Raw genomic sequence first — 19,727 nt, 5'->3', positions numbered from 1 at the left:
ATTCATATCCGTTAATTCTTAATTGTGATGTCAGCTTGTAAACAATACTTTTATGTTGCAACTGTAAGTAAACCCAGAGGCAAAACTAAAGTAGATATTCGAATCTGTTATAAAGCATGTAACCTATGAGATAACATATCAGCATTGTCGTCTCAATGAATCTGCGGACATGCCTCCATTTTACTGCATTATCAACCTTAAAGCTTTCATCTTAAGACTTATTGTGATTGTAAGGCTTTGTTTTGTATGGTAAGTAGGGTTGAGGACCTTTGGTTTTCTTCCAAAGGATATTAATAGCTTCTCGGGGAAGTATTTCTGTTTTCGCCGACCAGAGCCTCATTATTCATTATAATTGTGAATGATTGCAAGATGGATGTACAGTACATTTAATTCAATAAAGTTAATTGATAATGCTTTTAATTGAATAAAGCTTGCATTTTTTTCAATGAAAGACAATATGTACTTTCTGTGTCTTTTTCCTGATTTGTATTGAAGTCAGTTTTTTCTCGTTCTTGAGAATTTAATGATATTATTGTATATTCTTACACAAATAACAATAATTTAAGTAGGAGCCAGGGTGCTGCCTTGTGGAACACCTTACACTTTTTGGTACTTAGGGATTAACTCAACATAGGACCTAGCATTTCGTTTTTATTTCATAATAAAATATTAGCAACGTTTTTTAATACACTATTCTTAGTAATTTAATGAATATTCGCGATCAGTTGTATAAAGGCTTTAGTGAGGTCCAAACAACACAACACTACATTTGGAAGTAGTCTTGAAAGAACAACACTTTGTGATTTTTGCGACGAAGCGTACGTTTTTGTTCAATTGTAGTTTAATTTTAAACTCTACTTACCCCATTTCTCTGAACAAATGTAAAACTGCGCCACACACAACGCCACATCCACTATCATCAATAGACATCGTAAATCGTTGTTCACAATCAATTTAATTCATTAACTAAAGTTATAATTAAAACAAAAGATAAAATAGCAATACGTTTATTATGTTTTGTTCAACAGTACTTACAATAACTTAGTGCTTACAACTGTTTTGTATCATATTTACATATTTTACTTTAAAAACTAGTAAAGACTTTAATATCTTGACTTAGAACGAATACTTATGTTAAATTAAGCTAAGGAAATGTGACGTGAAGATTATGCTGTGACGATTGTTCAAATTATACAACGAAGTACCAAAACTTGCTAGTAGTATTATGACAGGCGTTTGATAATGCAAAGGAATATTTGAATTATAAAAAGATTCTATAAAATAGGATGAAAGAAGAGGTAGTTTTGTAAAGTCGCGTACACTATGTTACATATTAATATTGTTTGAAGTAGATTCGAAAATAAGCCATATGACTTTTGCAATAGAAATTGTTTTTGTACTACCTTTTTATTGCGTATACAACGTATTATAATTATAGTAGAAAAAACATATAACAACAATCACAAAGAGCACTAAATATTTATGCAGTAACAGTGTTGAATTTGACAAAGTTTAAAGTTAAAGAAAAATGCTACGGGCTACGTCTTTTGCTACGAAAATTGCTACGAGATTTTCGGCTACGATTTTTTTATCACTATTCACTACGTATTATTTTGTGTTGTGTTTTTATTCGAGTTTGGGGATGATAGTAAGTTGCGTTTTGTACTACAATCACGTTTATAGAAAAATGATGATTATAAATACTTCGAATAGAGGCGAAATTCTTACCTAGGAGCAAAATTAGTACTACTAAATTATCAAAATGAGATAGTACAAACGATTTGGACCAACTTGATTCAAAATCGTTCTCATTCGAAAGTATCAGGTATTTTAAGCCATTTTCGCTCTTATAAGTAGTATTTTATTCCATAGGCGGGTCACGTTAATATTACTCCATATGTTATTAGCTTCGATCCCCTTGTTCACTTAAAACACTGCATCACTGGGGACTAACCATACAAATAAAGTTCCTTCACTACTGTGGAACACATCTTTAAAACTAGACCTTTTCTTCTGGTATTTGTAAAGGTACGCTGGCATCTTCTGGCTTTCTACCAGCAGCTGCTGCAGCCTGTAAAGCTCTTCTGTGTCTCTTCTTGGTTCGTTCTTTATGGAAGAATAGCCTGAGGTAGTGGCAAGGGAAGACCACGCACTCTCCCGCTGGCTCCTCGGCGTCGATGTAGACCCCTCGGACGATCACGGAGTTGGAGCAGTTCAGCAGGATGAGGAGCGTCAAGCTGATGATGTGGGAGCTCCAATTGCTGAGCTTTGGTGATTCTGTAACAGAATTAATAGATTACGTTTGCTATGTGTTAGAAGAAAGCTTAACTGAGATCTTTGTTCGTCAGTTTATAACTGTATCATTGTTGCTAACTAATCACCTGTGGTCTAAAACTCCCTTAAAAATACCATCTTATGAAAGGTTCGAATGTAGAGCAGCTTAATACAGTTTGGCTTTTCGAATGTAATGTAAGTAAAATTGTTGTTTATCTTTTGCGTATAGTCAAGTTGTATGTTTATAATGTGTAACGCTTAGTTTTAATACTTGAACAACTTAAATATATATTTTACCTGGGAAGAAGTAAATATCGAGCAGTCCCCACACGCCCCGCCACACGTTCACCGTGGCTATGAAGGAGATGAAGTGGTACACATCGGCCAGCAGCAGCCGGGGCGCGCCGTGCAGCCTCGCGGCAGACCAGCGCACCGGAGCTTGCAGGGCGAACGTTACTATCACCACTGCGTAGCCTACTATCTGTTGGGAGAAGAAATGGTATAGATTAGAATAATATACCATTACATAATATAAAATGGCATTATTAGAGTTTTAGGAAAACTGAGAATAATTTTGGAAATAGTGCGTGAGGAATAGTTGGAGAACTTGGTAAAGTTTGGATATTGAGTAAATCTTTTGCCAACGAAAGTCAAATCAATCATCAAGAGCTGATAGTCTACTAGTGGACTATGGGTTTCCTTTACATAAGAGTATTTACCACATTCACCACGCTTAGTAAGATCACAGTTTAAAACGTTTAGATTACAAAACTATGGAGTCCTTAGACCGAGTCTTAAAATATGGATTTGACTTAGAATTGAGAATTTAGGAAATTATTTAATGAACTTTGGAATCAAATTCTATATTCATACTCCACATAAGTGGGCATTCACCCAACAAAACAGTTAAAAGTAAATTTAGGTAGGCAGTTTATTTCTAAATCCAAACATAAAAACATGGTACGCACATTGGCGCCTATCGAAGCCTAAACAAACTTCATAATCCCACCATTAAGTAATAAAATGATGTCGTCAGCAGACCAATAGCTTCAGGTAAGCCTTTACACAAAACCAACATAAACAAGGGGATTTAAAACACAAATACAGCTTTAAATAACCTCTATTTGACCAAGAATGGAAATCCCCGTTGGAACAATGATACGATCCATTTCTGTCAATAAGGAACTTTAATAATAGAATTGATAACGACAAGAGTAGTAATATTTAGTATGTTGTAGGTACCTACAATGTTGTGTAGCTTTCTCTTTTCTTGTAGTATTGCGACTATTTGAGAAATAGGTAAATAAATAATAAGTGTTACGCCCGAATACTAAAACGACACTCAATTTTAAGTTGTACTTAAATTTAAACTATCTCTGTATATCTATGTATAAAGAATTTGTTGTTACAGAACTATTTCTAGCTACTTCTAACTCTTTTGAAGGGCGAAACGTGATCCAGTGACTTCTCTTGCCTTGGGCGAGGCGAGGGAGAGCCGACCCCCGGTAAACCCGCTAGGTAGTCCGTAGCTCCGGATTGTAGAAGGGTGAGTCTTAATTCAATCCTCGTGTAACCTACATAACTTAATTATTTATAACTCTTGTGCATTCAATGAACACACAAAATTAGAAATATTATTTACAAACTAATTCACTTATCATTTGGAAAATTACTTAATAGACGTGCATGAATTGATTTTATTAGAAAAATAAATAGTTTTGCTTGATTAACGCAAATCAAATCTATTACACATACGTGTTTAGATAAACTTACTGCTGTGTATTATAATTATGGGTTTTTTTTTAAGGGGCGAAAATCATCCAACGACATCTCCCGGCTTGTTCAAAGCGAGAGGGACTGTCAGACTCTTACTGACTTAAAACCACCCGCTCCTACCCCTGCTTTTCGAGCCGGAGCCCCGGTAAACCCGCTAGGTAGTCCGCAGCTCCGGTACAGGCATTAGCCCCCACTGGGTGCCATCTATGGTTGTCTGATGGCTCTTTGACAGCCACACGCACGGGTCTGGTTCTGGTCGAGCGGTAACTATTTAACGGATTTTGATGAAATTTGGTATAGGTACAGAGAGGTTATGACCTGACTTGGTTGACAGGATACTTTATACTGCTAGATACTACTTAAGCGGCTGTGAGAAGCTAGTCCAGAAACATACCAGAGAAAACGCTGAAGGCTGCAGTAGCAGGAGCCGAGCCGCAGCAGGCAGCCGAGCAGGAGAGAGGAGGAGTAGGAGTAGGAGGAGAGTCTTTGAAGACAACTCTCTACAACAGCAGTAAGAGTGAGGTCTTTCAATAAATTTAATTTAGCGTGAGACTGCACTTGTGCAAGTCTGATTCCAAGAACCTAACAGTGAATAAGGAACAGCAAATGCAAGATGTCTCAAATAAGTACCATTACCATTTAAAGCTAATTTCATAAACGATGATATAACCTCAGACTGAGTGAGGAAACCACGTATTATCTCATCTACAAGGATAAGAAGTTGATAATCAAATATGTTGTGTCCTGTTCGCTAATTTAAATATACTGCCAAGGCGAAATTGTTATTACTATGTCCAATGATATTGTTAGTCGCATTGTTACACTTGTTAGACATATTAGGAGGCCCAAGGCACTTTAATATTTTGGCCCCAGCCGCACTACTGTTTGTGTAAGTTTTTGAAACAAGAAGACAGCAGCTGAATCTACGGATTTCTCCCAAAGCTGGTTGCGCGTTTGACCGTGGAAAATATACTGTCTAAGGGTGCTTTTCCATCAGAGATTTACTATGCAACGTTGCTGTGAATACGTTTGGCTTCCACCAATCATACTCATTGGTACACATAGCTTAGCACTGGTGGAAACGGACACAGCTATGTTTTTTATGTGGAAAGATGCGTACTATGGAAGTGAATGTATGCTATAGATGTGTGCTACCGATGGCTTTCCTACTATCGATACATCGCATACTCGAGCTGCGCATCTTCCTCGCACAACTACTTTACGGCGGCGCATCTTCATAGTACACCTTACTCGCACAGCTACATAGTTTAGTATTGGTGGAAACAGTCACATAGTTTCACAGCTTCATATCATAATTACATCTCTGGGCCAATGCACCCTTATGCGCCGACGGTGGCGCATAAGACACTCGATAAATTAAGACCATGACATGTTAAATAGAAAAACCACTTTTGATAAAAGCTATAACTTTTTGATAGTCAACAGAAAACTGTTGAAGACAAATCCTCCGCTAATATCTGTCGCCTGTGACCCCCATGACGTTTAAAATAATAAGTACGGCCTTAGCCTTACGGTGACTCGTGTTACCACATTACCACAGTGATGTCTCCGCCCTAAAAATAGACGAAAAGAACTCGGGAAGTGATTATCCAATTGACGAAGTGCAAATTACGTTCTGTTTCTGGAATGACCAATGAGGTAAATGCTTTCGCAGATCTGTTTACTAATGAAGCGTTGTGCTGTTGTTGTGATGTGCACGTGCAATTGTCTCAATGTCGCTCCGTTGGCAATGAGCGAGGTTTCTGCAAACTTGGAATATGGACTTGGACTTGAAAACAGCAACGAACTCGGGTTGAGTTCGTTGCTGTTGAGGCTTTGTTTTGGCCCTCAATTGGGTTGAGTTCGTTGCTGTTCTGGCTTTGCTTTTATTTACAAACTGTTATTGGGAGTTAAATTGGTGTATCTTTTTTTTATTTGTTTATAATTTATACAATAAATACAGGGTTATGCATATTTAATAGCAACCAAAAACCACTAAGGTTTAAACTTGTGCTATCACGAAACTATCTCAAAATCGAAATTGTATAAAATGAGGATCTGTTAAAATATTTATCGCGATACTGAGAGTCATTTAATGGTTACTTAACTCAATCCTTAGCTATTGTTTTCGGAACAAAATCGTTACTAAGGAATAGTTTAAGTAATCATTGAATGGCTGTTACGGGAGTTAGTGGTTAATAAAACCTGGTCATGTGAAAAAAGGCCTTTGGACTTGATAGGTAGATGTTTTTATTGTATTTCTAAGCAATACGTTTTTATAAAGGCATACCAGCTGATTTACTATTGCTGTCCTTAAAAATGAATGAAAACCTTAAACATTTTATTTTTTACAACGCTTACGAAGCTACTTTGGAACGAGCACCTAGCTTCACTGACGGGCAGACTGATAGACTATTATTTATTTCTTTATTTGTTGACGTTTCAAAAGTACCTAAGTATTTATGGTTTAATTGGAATAAATGATTTGACTTTTGGATATACAAGTATATAGATATTCAGGTCTAAATCAACATTTCTAAATCAATCGGACTTGTTTTATTTTTAGGACCTCAAAATGACAAATTATCCGCCATTTTGAGACACATCCGAATTAAAAAAAAAACAATTTTACATAGGTAACTGTTAATAGTGCGGTTCGTCCTAATTCGTGGAGAGTTAAAATCCAATAGAAGTGTAGTACGAGCGTTGGGGGACACAAGACGGACGAGAGGAAGACCCAATTGCGTACTCGTAAGTGGTCACTGACTCAGTGCGCATAATAACCTATATGCGGAAAATGTACTACATTTTTATAGGATTGCTAAATTAATTATCTCTTTATAGTATACGGTTTAGATGTTCTTGTACAAAGGCAACTCGGGTTTTTTTAGATTGATTGGTACTGACATTTGTTGTTAAATAATGTTAAAAATGTACGGTACTACATTTTTATAGGATTGCTAAATTAATTATCTCTTTATAGTATACGGTTTAGATCTCCTTGTAAAAAGACACTTCGAGTCTTTTAGATTGATTGATTGAGACATTTTTAGGGAGTTGTGTTACTGATGAGCATTATATCCCGTTGATAGGTGAAATGATAAAGAATTTTAAGATTTTAATTTAATTCTTATTCTGCTGTAAACTATTCCTTAGTAACGATTTAGTTCCGAAAACAATTGTTAAGGACCAAAAACCTTAGACTGCAATCTCCAAGGAAAAAGGAACCGTGACCGTCCTCGGTAAACCCGGCGTCGTAAAGTTATAGCAGAAGCGCTCGAGACCGATGGTGATGAAAGACCTCTATAGACGCCGTGTCCCATAGGACATTAAGTTAAGTAAGCCATGAGGAAGATCCTAAAAATTGAGTCTTTACACGAATTAAAAATAAATGCACACGTGCATTGTCTTATCATCCGTATCATCAAGGAACAGTCTCTTCAATGTTTATGTCACTTGAAAGCATTCACCGCCGTTTTTATAACTGAGATTATTTTTAGAAGAAATCTTTCCAAATAGGTACACAAACGAGAAGCTCAATCAACATAATTAACTTTTAAATTCACCTAAAATAACATTACGACTTGACACAACTAATCCCACACAAGCTCATATAATTATATGACATCTTTCTACATAAATAAGGTTTAAAATATTTACTTTTTTCGACTAATATTTGGTGGTATTAAAATAATCAGTGGATTACATAAGTACATACCTAAGGAATTAATTTTGATCCATATTTGTGAATTTTATTGTTGTTTAATGTTTATTTTGTGATTTTGTTGCCAATCTATTTTTATTCTGTGGTGAAACCACAAGCAAATGTTTTCTAATATGGCCGTTGTGGCGGGAAACTTGCGCGAAACAAAATGGCGGCTTAAACTGTCAGTTTTTGTTTTTCCTCGAATTTAGTAAACATTTTTACGTAATGTAACTTTACTAACAAATAGTTTTATTTTTCTATAAGCTATGTCACAAGAATTAAACTAAATTAGGTCGTATCTTAATTATACAGGATTTATGTATCTGTTTTAATTCATATAAAAATATTACACCACAAAAAACCCGTTCTGTATCTAATACCTTTAAGCCATAATTAAGATGAATACATTTAAATAAACCATAAAATGACGCCTCTATTTTAAATCTATGGATTTTTTTTTATTTACTACTTATTTTAGTAATGCAAGTTAAACTTTGTATGTATGGACTTTAACATGTGCACTTTAATATTTACTTCAGAGTTACTTTTATGAAACCCGACACCTTTTTAATTCTCTAAGGTGTAGGCAGAGGTGTATAGTATATACAATGTGACTCCCACTTTTAACAAATTGAATTAAAAGACCCATGTTTAAAAATGAGCCTATTGCCAAACGTAATTCCTGACGACCATAAGTAAAGTTGAATATGCATATGATGGTTAAGCTGTAGAAGTATGTAATAGGTAAGTGTAGTCCCAGTCTATGCAGTAAACCGGTGATTGGGGAGCTGGTTACAAATCCCTGATGCCTCTTGTATCTATAAAAACTTGTAACTTTCTATATGAGTTCAATTCACCCAAAAAATAGAAAGAAAAGAATGCAATAAAACTACGTTTAGAAAACCGACCTCAAAAACCAAAACATAATTGTTCGTTGTACACAGAACACCCACTGAAAGTCAAACTCAATCTTCCCAATCCCTGATTCCCCAACAACCCTTAAATTCGTAACACTCAAAATGCCGGCAACGCACTTGTCACGCCTTCGATGTTTCAAGTGACCATGGGCGGCGGCGATTGTTTACCATCAGGTGATACGCCTGTTCAATTACCGGTGTGTTCCATTAAAACTATAAACGTACCAATGAAGTCCAGCAGGATTTCGTCTTGTCGTCAGGGAAGAGGAAGATGTCGAGCAGTGCCCAGGAGCCGCGCCACACGAAGACCACCAGCGAGCCGACCACCGTCACCGAGAAGATGCAGTCCAGGATGTACAGCATCGTCTCTCTGCTGTTCTGTAAATAATAACTAGTGTTACATGGCTGTTTTAAGGGGTTTTGTTATTATATTATTATAGTAAGTTTATTTCAAGACTTTACACGATATGTACATAGATTTGTAACTGGTTGTTAGGTACTTGGTCCTTAGGAGTGTCCGAGGCAGCGCAGTTTTTTATACAATGTTAGGTAGCAGTCCCAATTCATGGAAACGAATTTAAATTGATTTTATTGAAACTTGATACCTATACGCAATATTATTACACATTAATAAATAAACTAAAATTAAGTACATTAACTTATTAGAACTAAATAGTTAGTAACTCGTGAAGAAAATGAAAATGTGAATGACTAGTTTCCTGAATTCTATAAATCATAAATAAAAGTAGAATTAACATAAAGTTTGTACGTCTTTTACAAGATGATAAAAAAATAATTAACATTACTTTCAAAATAATGTTACAAGAAACGTTTTTTTTTATAAAAAGAGGATATAATTCAAGAAATGGAACTGAGTGTGAACGCATCCACAGCAACGTAGCATAGCACATCTGTGATAGAAAAGCACTCTAATTTTATTATTCTTGAGTTGGATAGTCCATTTGTTGAGGAATATTACATATCATCACGCTACGATCAAATGGAGCCGAACAGAGCGTGTGAAACCGAACGGAAGTAGCAGTTTTGTAAATTTGGAAACACGCCCAGGATACAGAATAAAATCCTAGTTCGGGGCAAAGATTTTTAATCAAAACAGATTTATACTCATGCTTCATCTCAACACATCTAGAAAAATATCTTAAGCAGCTACCAAGTCCATATACATAGATCTAGGTTTGAAAGAAACTCCACACTAACAGACAGAATAGTCATAAAGATTTAAATCATAATAAAAATCCCGTTTGCTATTTGTACGTTGATTCAGTGATAATAGAAAAATGTGTAGCGACCAGTGCCGTGCAGGGTGATTGTGGCATGGTCCACTGTCACACCACATCGTTTTAATTTTGGTACAATAGGTGTTTTGATGGAAAGTTCCGAAGTTGGCTAGTGGTAAACAGATTATTGATGCAGTTTCTTGTGTATGTTTATAATTTTGGAACGTGCACCAAGCTTAACTGACTTCTATTGAATGATCGTAAATAACATTAAATAGACTACTACGTAACATTTACAACTAAACTAAACTAACTAACTTAAAAAGAAAACAATGTTTTTTTACTATTTATAAAGTATCAAAAACTACGGCAATGGGAAAAGTGCCGAGAAGATTGGCAGCATTATCACGTTGTATGACAATGCTTATCCTCTGACCGAGATTACCACATTGTATGAAAATGCTTATCCTCTAACCGAGAAACAGACCAGCCAGTCTGGTAGATTATTTTAAAACATTACACACGTATTTTCTTACGGAAACAAATAGTTTCGGCAATAATATATTGATTTGAAATATCGTGTGACATCCTCTAGATACGCTTTTTTACGTAGAAATTATGTGATTCGCTACCACTCCTAAACTTTAATTGTATGCTAAAAGATTCTTTTAATTTCTATGTGGGTGAAGTTGCAGATAGGACTACGTTTGTCGATCAACTATCGAATTGTATATCAAAAAATAAATGTTTCTTTTATTATCCCCATTAAAAGTAAACAAGAGACTATTAATGACCAGACACAATGTAAACATAGCCTTAATATAGATACCATACACATCAACAGCGTGTACCACTGCTGACCAAAGGACTTTGCTCACACGAAGAAGGTTTAAGCCTTAATCATCACGCTTGCTCATTGCGGATTGGCGATTTCAAACTTATAATTAGAAATTATAAGTTTGAAATATCAATCCGCAACTTATAATTACAAATTATAAGTTTGAATCTTTTTAAACTCGGAAAAAGGAAGGGCGTCTTAAACTTCCAGGAAATCACGACATTTTTTACCATATACTAGCTAGATAAATGAAATCGATTAATGTAAATATACAAGATAAAGTAATAAGATTCTGTAAGTGATTTCGACAAGCCTTCGTATGGAAAAGAAACGCATAATCACAGGTTGATAATAGTACCAGCAGGGGCGTAGTATAGCATGCATTCAAAAGTTGGTAGCAACTTTAGGAAAATTAACGTCATAAGAGCTCCAAACATGGGCTCGCTGTTATAGCATCGGTAAGTCTCCTCTTTGTGACATGGGCGAGAAAAGTCAGTAACTAGATGATTTTTCCCCATCAAAAAAAAGCTTTTCCTTTTTTAGTAGGAGTTCTAATCAAGTATTTAACAGTAACTACAGACTAATGACAACCATCTGCTACAGTTCTTTCTACTTCATAAACTTCTATCACATTCTAATCGAGTGGTCATACAAGCACACTTGTTTACTGCGTTCCTAGTCTTTTTAAATAATTAGTAACGCACACACTTTTATCTAACCCTTTCGAAGAAACCAAATAGTTAAATTACTTTGTATATTTACATATTTACCAGACATTGTCACTATTCTAAATATACGCCGTTATATAACAAGAATATTATATAGCACGCAACATAAAAGTAAATCTCATTAAGTATAACAATGATGAATTAAGATAGTGAAGCAATATAGTAATAAAGTTTTATAGTTAATGTGTTTGTAAACATCAGCTGACGCGGGGTAGCGACTGTTTTCTGATAACTAGGAGACACTAAAATTAGACGCAGGTAGTCATGTTTTTAGAAATACAATGAACTTAGTCTCTTTGCGGTTTCATATGGTAGGATTTCTTTGTAAACTTTTTCGAAGCTATGTCGTGTATCACTGAGCCACAAGCCACAAAACACAAAAGTTTGAAGACATTCCCTTAAGTACATAACTTCACGCCTGTCTACCATGGCGGGTGGCAGAGACAATAGATCGCCAATTGCTACGAATCTTTCACACCTCTTTCGCTTCATCAACAGTCATCAGTCTTTTCAAGCATGCTCGTCGGTTAAAGGTTCTTTTAATTTAACCTTTCTTTAATATATCGCCAATCTGTCCGTCTGGGGCGTCCTCTACTGACGGCCTTATTCATATTTGTCTTGTATATTTCTTTCATAACTCTGCCTCCATCCATCCTTTCTAGAAGTTTGAAGTTTGAAGGACTATTTTGATAGTTATCATATCACCATTGTATTAAAATATATTATGTACCCATATATGATCAATAAAACAGTTAAAAATGTTGATCATATAATATATGTGTACCTAATTTCTGTTATGTAGATCTCTATTTGTTTCTCGGGGCTTGTAGTAATAGTGATTACTGGCAACAGTCATCGATGCAGTAGATATTCAAAGTAATCAGGCAATGCAATGACTCTACTGACAGGGCAGATGGTCTATTTCACTAAGTTCTAAGTATCTAGATACCAACTATGGGCAATGAAAATGAACAAAATTTCTTTAGTTTGATTGGGTATAAATAAAATCAAACTCAAACAATAAGTTTCTTATTTAGTTTGATTCATTAAGAAAAATATATAGAATCATGAAGCTTTTCGCAATTCCATATTTCACTCTATTAACATTCTCCGTTACTCTGAACAATGACACTAAAAAACCTTAAACAAATTATATAGATTTAAATAAAGATTATGTATTATCAAAACATTGCATCCACATTATCACGCAGTACACACTAACACGCGAGAATGAATGGGCGGCTGATCAGCTGATCCTGTGTGTCAAGTACGCACTCCGCTAATCTGTGTTTATATCTTACACTCGACAGGGAGTGTAACGAACTTTCAGTTTACAGGAAATCTCCAACAGATAGGAAACTGTTGAACATCTTTATAAATAACAGGAATATAGGAACCACTTCAAACGTCTCAAATAGTTAAGACACTTGAGACAAATTTTCGCATTTTTGGTATTTTCTCTCTGCACAACAGTTTGAGATCTCCATTCAATGTTCAGCATCCAGAACACATAACGACAAAGGGAAGTCGAGCACACATAGAGTAACACAGACAGAGTTACGCGAATATGGGTAAATAGAACAGGGGAGCTGATTGAGAATATGCGTAGTTTTTAACGGAAATAACCTAACAGATTTGACAGATCGTCCTGGAAGATATCTATACATAGAAGCGGAGAAGAAGGTTACTCAGCTACCCATGCAATATATCCAGGTGATGGACAGTTCTAAATGGTACCAACCGTACGGAACATCGTGGGCACATCAAAGTAATCCTGAGGAGAGTCAACGGCGACAGCGAAGGGCGCGGCGCAGATGTTCCGCAGCGCCCGGAGTGCTGCCAGCGACAGCGTGGCCGCCGCCGTGGTGGACAGCAGCGTGCGCGCGCTGTCGCCCGTGCACTCGTTCAGCAGGTTCCAGACTCCACGCCACGCACCCACGCACGCCACGCCTGCCACGCCCGTGCACAGCCGCGACACTATGTAGTACGTCAGCCTACCCCGCTCCGGCCTAAGGTATTTGCTCAGTTGCGTTTGGAACACGGAAAACAACAAGTCACAGCACAGTCCGAAGGCAGCACACGCGGCCGCGCTGCCCACGGGGTCGTCGGGCAGCACGTACAGGTCCATGAGGGTCCATGTGGACTTCCAGTAGGTGACGACGGCTGGTGCCACCACGAGGCTCGCGAAGAGCGCGTCGGCGCACTCGAGCAGTGCGGCGTGCGCGCGCGAGCCGCTCGCCAGCGTGTCGGCCAGCCCCGCAGTGCTTCCGCGCATGTCTGTGCAGTGTGTGGCTGAGCGCGCCTGACTGACTCCCACCGGCACGCCGCGCCGACAGATTACTACAAGTAATTGCATTATCACCCGTCCCGCGCTCTGACGTACCCGTGTTTGCTTGGGGCTCAACGATTCTACGCTACCAGCCACATTAGATGCTAGGATCGCGTGTTTCAGATAAGAGGTCCTTAACCAGCTGAAATTGCTCATCTCTCTTCAATAGACCTTGCTCTTTTATGCGAGATCCTCGTAGAAGTGAAGTCAATTCAGAATGAGTGAAGTTTTCCGCGTCCATAATGCTCTTACTTATTAGCATAATGTAATGAGATAATGTCCCTTAGTTGACAGACATTATAATTTCTTAAGGTGCAGGCGTCCATATTGTATTACTTAATTTGTTTACACTATCGGTCTGTATGCATAATCATAATCTTGAATATCACATGACAAGATAGTTTGTTGATTTCAGAATACTTACTTACAAACGGACAAACGAAGACCAGCAAGTCAAGACCAAAATCTGGATCTTTCCATCAGAAGAAAGACAGAATCAGGAGAAGAGGAGATATAACGCACGCGGAACTAGTTGGCCGCGCTTTAGGTATGTGTCGCCTAAGATGCGGCCAACTGTTCCGAGTGTACTATAGCGAATCCTGATGTAACTATATCAATTATAATAACTTCAAAACTATTTTTAAAAAAATACTCCAAACGCGACCTAATCGTGGACAATACGTAAAACACGTGTTAGAAGTGACGGTCGCAAAATGGTCAACGGAGTGGAGTGAGGCGGAGCGGAGCATACTTTTGAAATCATATTGAGAGATTGCCCATGTCTAAATACAATAGACATTTATCGATCAAATATCGCAATCGATATTTTTATTTACAGTTAATTGTTTTTTTTTTATGATATATTAAACGAAATAAGATTTACAAATATATTTAATTTTGTCATTAATTAACGATATTTCGATTTCGACAAAAATAAAACTAAAAGAAAGTATTTTCTCAATTGAAAGTTATGATTTACTTGAATATCAATTATCATTAAACTATTTGAGTAACGACTGTTTAAGAAAATTTCAAACATCAATATAACATTGAAAATAAATATATTTTTGTTTGAAAGTAATTTGTTTCGTAGTAAAAAGAAAATCGATTAAACAACACCCTCACACAAGCTACTTGGACATCCCTTTTGTAATGGTTACTTCGTGAATCTTCGTGCTTAAAATACTCGGTACTCGGTACTCGGTCATGTCTCTATCACACGTTAGCATGCGTCGTGTTAGTGTCACTATCCCTGTCTTAAGCACAGTCCGCTCCGAGCGCTGCTCCGCACCGCCCCGCGTCCTCCGCACAGCACGGAACCCCGGTAAACCGCACTAGCATAGTCCGCAGCTCCGGACCCTATTTGTATGTATATCCGCTACTCCGCAGTCCGACCACACGGTCATGCTGTTTCATTGAAGACGTAATAGAGAAGCACATTGAATAGGTAAATTCGTGCACTCGCGAAACGTTTATCTCTGCCCTCGCGATCTTCGTAAGATGTGACCGGCCTTAGGCATGTGTCGCCTAAGACAATAGGCCGACTGTTCCGAAATCAGCGATCAGTAGATGTAACCACAACTGCTTACTTCCTAACTGACAACTACTTAAAAAAACGCGTTCAACATTGACCGTTGATCTTCGTGGACAATATAATACTACGAGTAAAAGGGCGTTTACAGAAAACATCCTAAAAAATCATTTTTAAAGTGTGAAAAATACCATGCTTCGGTAAACCACATCAAAATCGGCCGGCTCGAATCCAGAGTGATATCACGGCGCAAACATAAAACTTACGTAAACACGGTTAAACTGAGTTTTTTTGTAGTCGATTAAAAAGAGGCCCAATTAGCATAAAAACCCAATCTGACTCAATGCCCGATCCATTATGGGCTACCTCTATAAAGGAGAGGTTCGGACCCCAGAATTGCAGCAACGCAGTTGTAACGCCTCAGGTGATTCGAGTGTCCATGGGCGGCGGAGATTGCTTCCATTAGTGTGATACGTCCTAGCTAGTTTACCTACGAGTATAACTTATCATTACAAACTAAGCATAGAAAGAGTAAGGGCGCAACAAATATAAATATACAAACAACTTTCCCAAAGAAACTTGTGTATTGTGATAAAAATAAAACTAATAAGTATACAACAAAAGTTTCTTTGGAAAAGTTGTTTGTAATGACGAGTACAATCACGTGTTTAAATATCGTTCACTAATTACCAGTCACCCTACATATGCTTTTTTTTTGAGGGGGAAAATCATTCAATGCCTTCTCTCGCCTTGGGCGAGGCGAGAGGGAGTGCCAGACTCTTACTGACTAAAAACCACCCCGTTCCTTCTCCTGCTTTTCGAGCCGGACCCCGGTAAACCCGCTAGGTAGTCCGCAGCTCCGGACCCTATATGTATATGCTACTCCGCAGTGACCACACGGTACAGTACAAAGACGTAATAGAGTAATACATCAATAGGTAACATAGTACTCGCGAAACGTTTATCTCTGCCCTCGCGATCTTCGTAAGAGTGACCGTGAGGATAATAAGACAATAGGCCGACAAATCACGATCAGTAGGGCACCACAACTGCTTACTTCCTAACTGAATCAATGCTAAGTATTATAACTACGCGTTCAACATTGACCGTTGATCTTTGGAAGGAATTGTCCACATCCATTTAACAATACGAGTAGGAGACGTTTACAGCAAACATCCTAAAACTTCACTTTTAAGTGTGGGAGAGCCATGTTTCGGCACGAATGGGCTGGCTCGACCAGAGTGATATCACGGTCTTACAGAAAACCGACATAAATCAACGCTTGCGTTGTCTCGTTATGTGAGTGAGGTTACCGGAGGCCCAATTAGGCCTTTCCCAATCTTCCCAATCCCCGTGGTTCTGGCCCCAAAAGGCGTGCGCAACGCACTTGTAACGCACGCACTTGTTTCGGGTGTCCATGGGCGGCGGCGATTGCTTACCGTCAGGTGATCCGTCTGCTCGTTTACCGGCTTATACCATAAATTACGTAAACTAAGCTTGACAGTTTATCGAAGGGTCTGTTGAAGTGTCCATGAATTTCTAGTGTAGATTAGAATCTAGGTAGATATATTATGTAGTCCACCTTAAATCTATTTAGTAGATACTTACCGAAATTTGAAACCTAGTAGTAAATATATAGGTGGGTTCTTTTCCATCAGTGACTAGGAAGTATGGCGAGGCGAGCAGGTTGCGCGAGGACCGCAGCACCGTGATCGCGATGTAGAAGAACAGGGTTATACCGCCTATCAGCACAGGCCTGGATATAAGGAATAGATAGTCAGTACTTATGATAAATAAGGCCTATTTCCACCTTCCCCACACCCCCAAAATTCATAGTGTGGGTGTCTATGAGCGGCGCCAATTGCTTACCATCAAGTGATCCACATCACATCAACAGACTATAAGAGGCCACTGATTACTTAAGGTCTCTGTTCGCACGGAGAAAGTTTGAGCATTAATCACCATGCTTGCTCAATGGAATCTTAGAAAGTACATATAACTAAAACATCACATTGATGGTTGCTGTTATTATTTTTCAAATCGGCATTAGAAGCGGGCGTCTTAAACCTCCGGGTCACCACCATCCGAGTGCGAATAAATTAAGGCGTTTGTCATCAGAAATGTATTTACAATACAGTTATTTTCTTGTCAAATTCACCAAAATAGGCACACCTCCTATTACATGAGACTTGAAACACCAATGATGAAAAGTGAGTGTACATTGTATAGCGGCATTAGGTACGTGTCGTAATGTGCACCTTTGCATACCCCTTCGATAGAGGCGTGACGTTGCACAAAGTCACGTATTAGATACCTACCCCATTAAGTATCCGAATATAATACAACCATCGTATGCCCAAAACGTGGATCCACGCGAGACACAATGTATTTTCTATTGTTTCTTATATACGGCATACAAGAGGTTAATGGAAATAGCTTTAACTTTGTTGTTTACCTATGTGGATCGTCCACATCAGGCAGGATCTTGTCCACAAACATGTCGAGCAGGCCCCAGCCGCCGCGCCAGTGCATAATGTTGCTCAGAATAAATATGTAGGCGTACACCCGAGTTATTATCCTCTCGCGCACCCAAGAGATGGCGCCACCCTCCGGCTTGCTCCATGCTCCGGCTGAACGAGCTAACAGTCTTGTTCTGAAAGTATAATAAGTATTTGTCAGTCATTGACAGTTCCCAACATACCTGTATGTTGTATATCACCCTAGATTGAGGACCAGTGTTTACATTTAATGTTACACCTAAAAATAATAAATTACAACTTGTAATATAAGTAATATTAAGACCATGATTGCGAAGTTCCTTAATAATTAATTTATTATTAAATTAATAGGTACCGGAGTTTTATTCTAGACAAAGGTCTAGAATAAAACTCCTTTTTAACTGACTTCAAAAAAGAAGGTTTTGTGTTTGACCTGTGTATGGACATATGTATGCTCGTTTGTGCGCGATTATCTCACGATTGACCAATTTTGATGCGGTTTTCAGAAAAGTGTTTGATACACTTAGAAGCAGGTTTTAGTATATTAACCGACTTCAAAAAGGGGAGGTTGAAATCGGTTTGTTTAAACGTTAATTATTAGTAACTGTACTTATACTTTAATATCAATGGATATTAATAAAAGTGTAGTAATAATTATTTCTGTCACAAAGTTAATTTTATTTTAGCGCTCAAACCACATCTCTTCACTGTTTAAATAAAGTAGCAGTGACGTAGACAGATGTACGACGATTGATTGCTATTTTATATTCCACAGGCACCTACTTGATTAATTACATTGAAATGAGAGCGATGTTTCGTAGCTTTTAGTGCTTCATGTATATTTATAGTCTTTCGATAAATTATTTATACAAGGTACATGGCTATTAAGGGAAATGAAAAGTAAGTTTAAAATATTTCTGAACCACCTACTTTTATTTAATTAATCTTTAAATGGGCCCCCTTTTAAAGTTGGAGTCTCAAAAACAGTTGATTGTCATCTTTTCTAAGTTTATGATGAGCAAATCATCTAAGTACAGATTAACTCCATTACCTCAAAGAACGTTTTAAGTTCGAGGGAGCTCTGCCGTTTATGACGTTTTATACAGCTCTCATAAAGGTATTTACCGAGATGCAACCTTTGCATAATAATCTTGTTACGACTGCACTCAGAGCAACACTCCTTGTGTCATTGTGCCTTTGAGATTAGTATTTAGTATAAGTTCATTATTCTGTCATGTTATATCATTATGTTTGTTTACAATGTAATTTTGTATGTATGTTATTACTTAAAGCTACTGAACCGATTTGATGAATTTATGGTACATAAACAGTATGGGACTTAGACAACTATACGTGAGTTAACATGTATGTTATAGATAACATACGAGTGGCTCATTGGTAAGTAGTCGCCAGTGCGACTGCTGGACAAGGGGTAGAATCAATTCCTCCAAAGTACCACTGGGTTTTTTCGCTTTTTCCACCTCAAAGTTTGGAGTCTGGAAGTTGTCGCTATAAATGCGATAAGGCTCACCACCTATTACATGGGACTTTAATCAAAAATGGTGAAGTGGGTGTATATAATTGTATAACTTATGCCGTTGTACACCTCTGTATTCAGTGAAAAAAGGCGTGACGTTACAAAAAGGATTATTTATTTTATTTATGCTACTGTTATTTATTTCCATTATCAAAAATACCAAATTTAATTACCTTACTGACATTCACAATAGCGAAGCTGATATGTATCACGATGCCCAGCAGGTATATCTGGGCGAAGGGGAACAGGGTCGGCTTCAGCTCCATGATGCCCCACGTTATTTACACGCTGATTTTAGGAGCCACGATGAGCAGGAGAATACAGCGTCCCTTCTGGTAATGGGTTATTGACCCTT

At 37.7% G+C, this 19,727-nt stretch overlaps 1 protein-coding gene across 1 annotated transcript; it reads right to left on the bottom strand.

The window, feature by feature from the left end:
- Positions 1-991: 991 nt before the first annotated feature.
- LOC118265474 (uncharacterized) lies at positions 992-13,977 on the bottom strand. Its single transcript, XM_050705812.1, has 4 exons — positions 13,219-13,977; positions 8,899-9,051; positions 2,572-2,755; positions 992-2,277 (listed from the first exon to the last, which is right to left on the bottom strand). The coding sequence occupies exons 1-4, from the start codon at positions 13,960-13,962 to the stop codon at positions 2,000-2,002; spliced, it is 1,359 nt and encodes a 452-aa protein (XP_050561769.1). The 5' UTR covers positions 13,963-13,977; the 3' UTR covers positions 992-1,999.
- Positions 13,978-19,727: the final 5,750 nt, after the last annotated feature.

This window comes from Spodoptera frugiperda, chromosome 28 (assembly GCF_023101765.2).
Source record: "Spodoptera frugiperda isolate SF20-4 chromosome 28, AGI-APGP_CSIRO_Sfru_2.0, whole genome shotgun sequence".
Classification (NCBI taxonomy): Eukaryota; Metazoa; Arthropoda; class Insecta; order Lepidoptera; family Noctuidae; genus Spodoptera; species Spodoptera frugiperda.
This window is presented reverse-complemented; position numbering and strand designations above follow the sequence as displayed.

Excerpts from the sequence above, each read along its gene's own strand:
- LOC118265474 (XM_050705812.1), bottom strand. The coding sequence starts at position 13,962 with ATGAGCAATTTCAGCTGGTTAAGGACCTCTTATCTGAAACACGCGATC. Across the intron at positions 9,052-13,218 it reads TGCCCACGATGTTCCGTACG|AACAGCAGAGAGACGATGCT; the intron begins GTTGGTACCATT and ends TATTATTTACAG. Across the intron at positions 2,278-2,571 it reads CGATATTTACTTCTTCCCAG|AATCACCAAAGCTCAGCAAT; the intron begins GTAAAATATATA and ends ATTCTGTTACAG.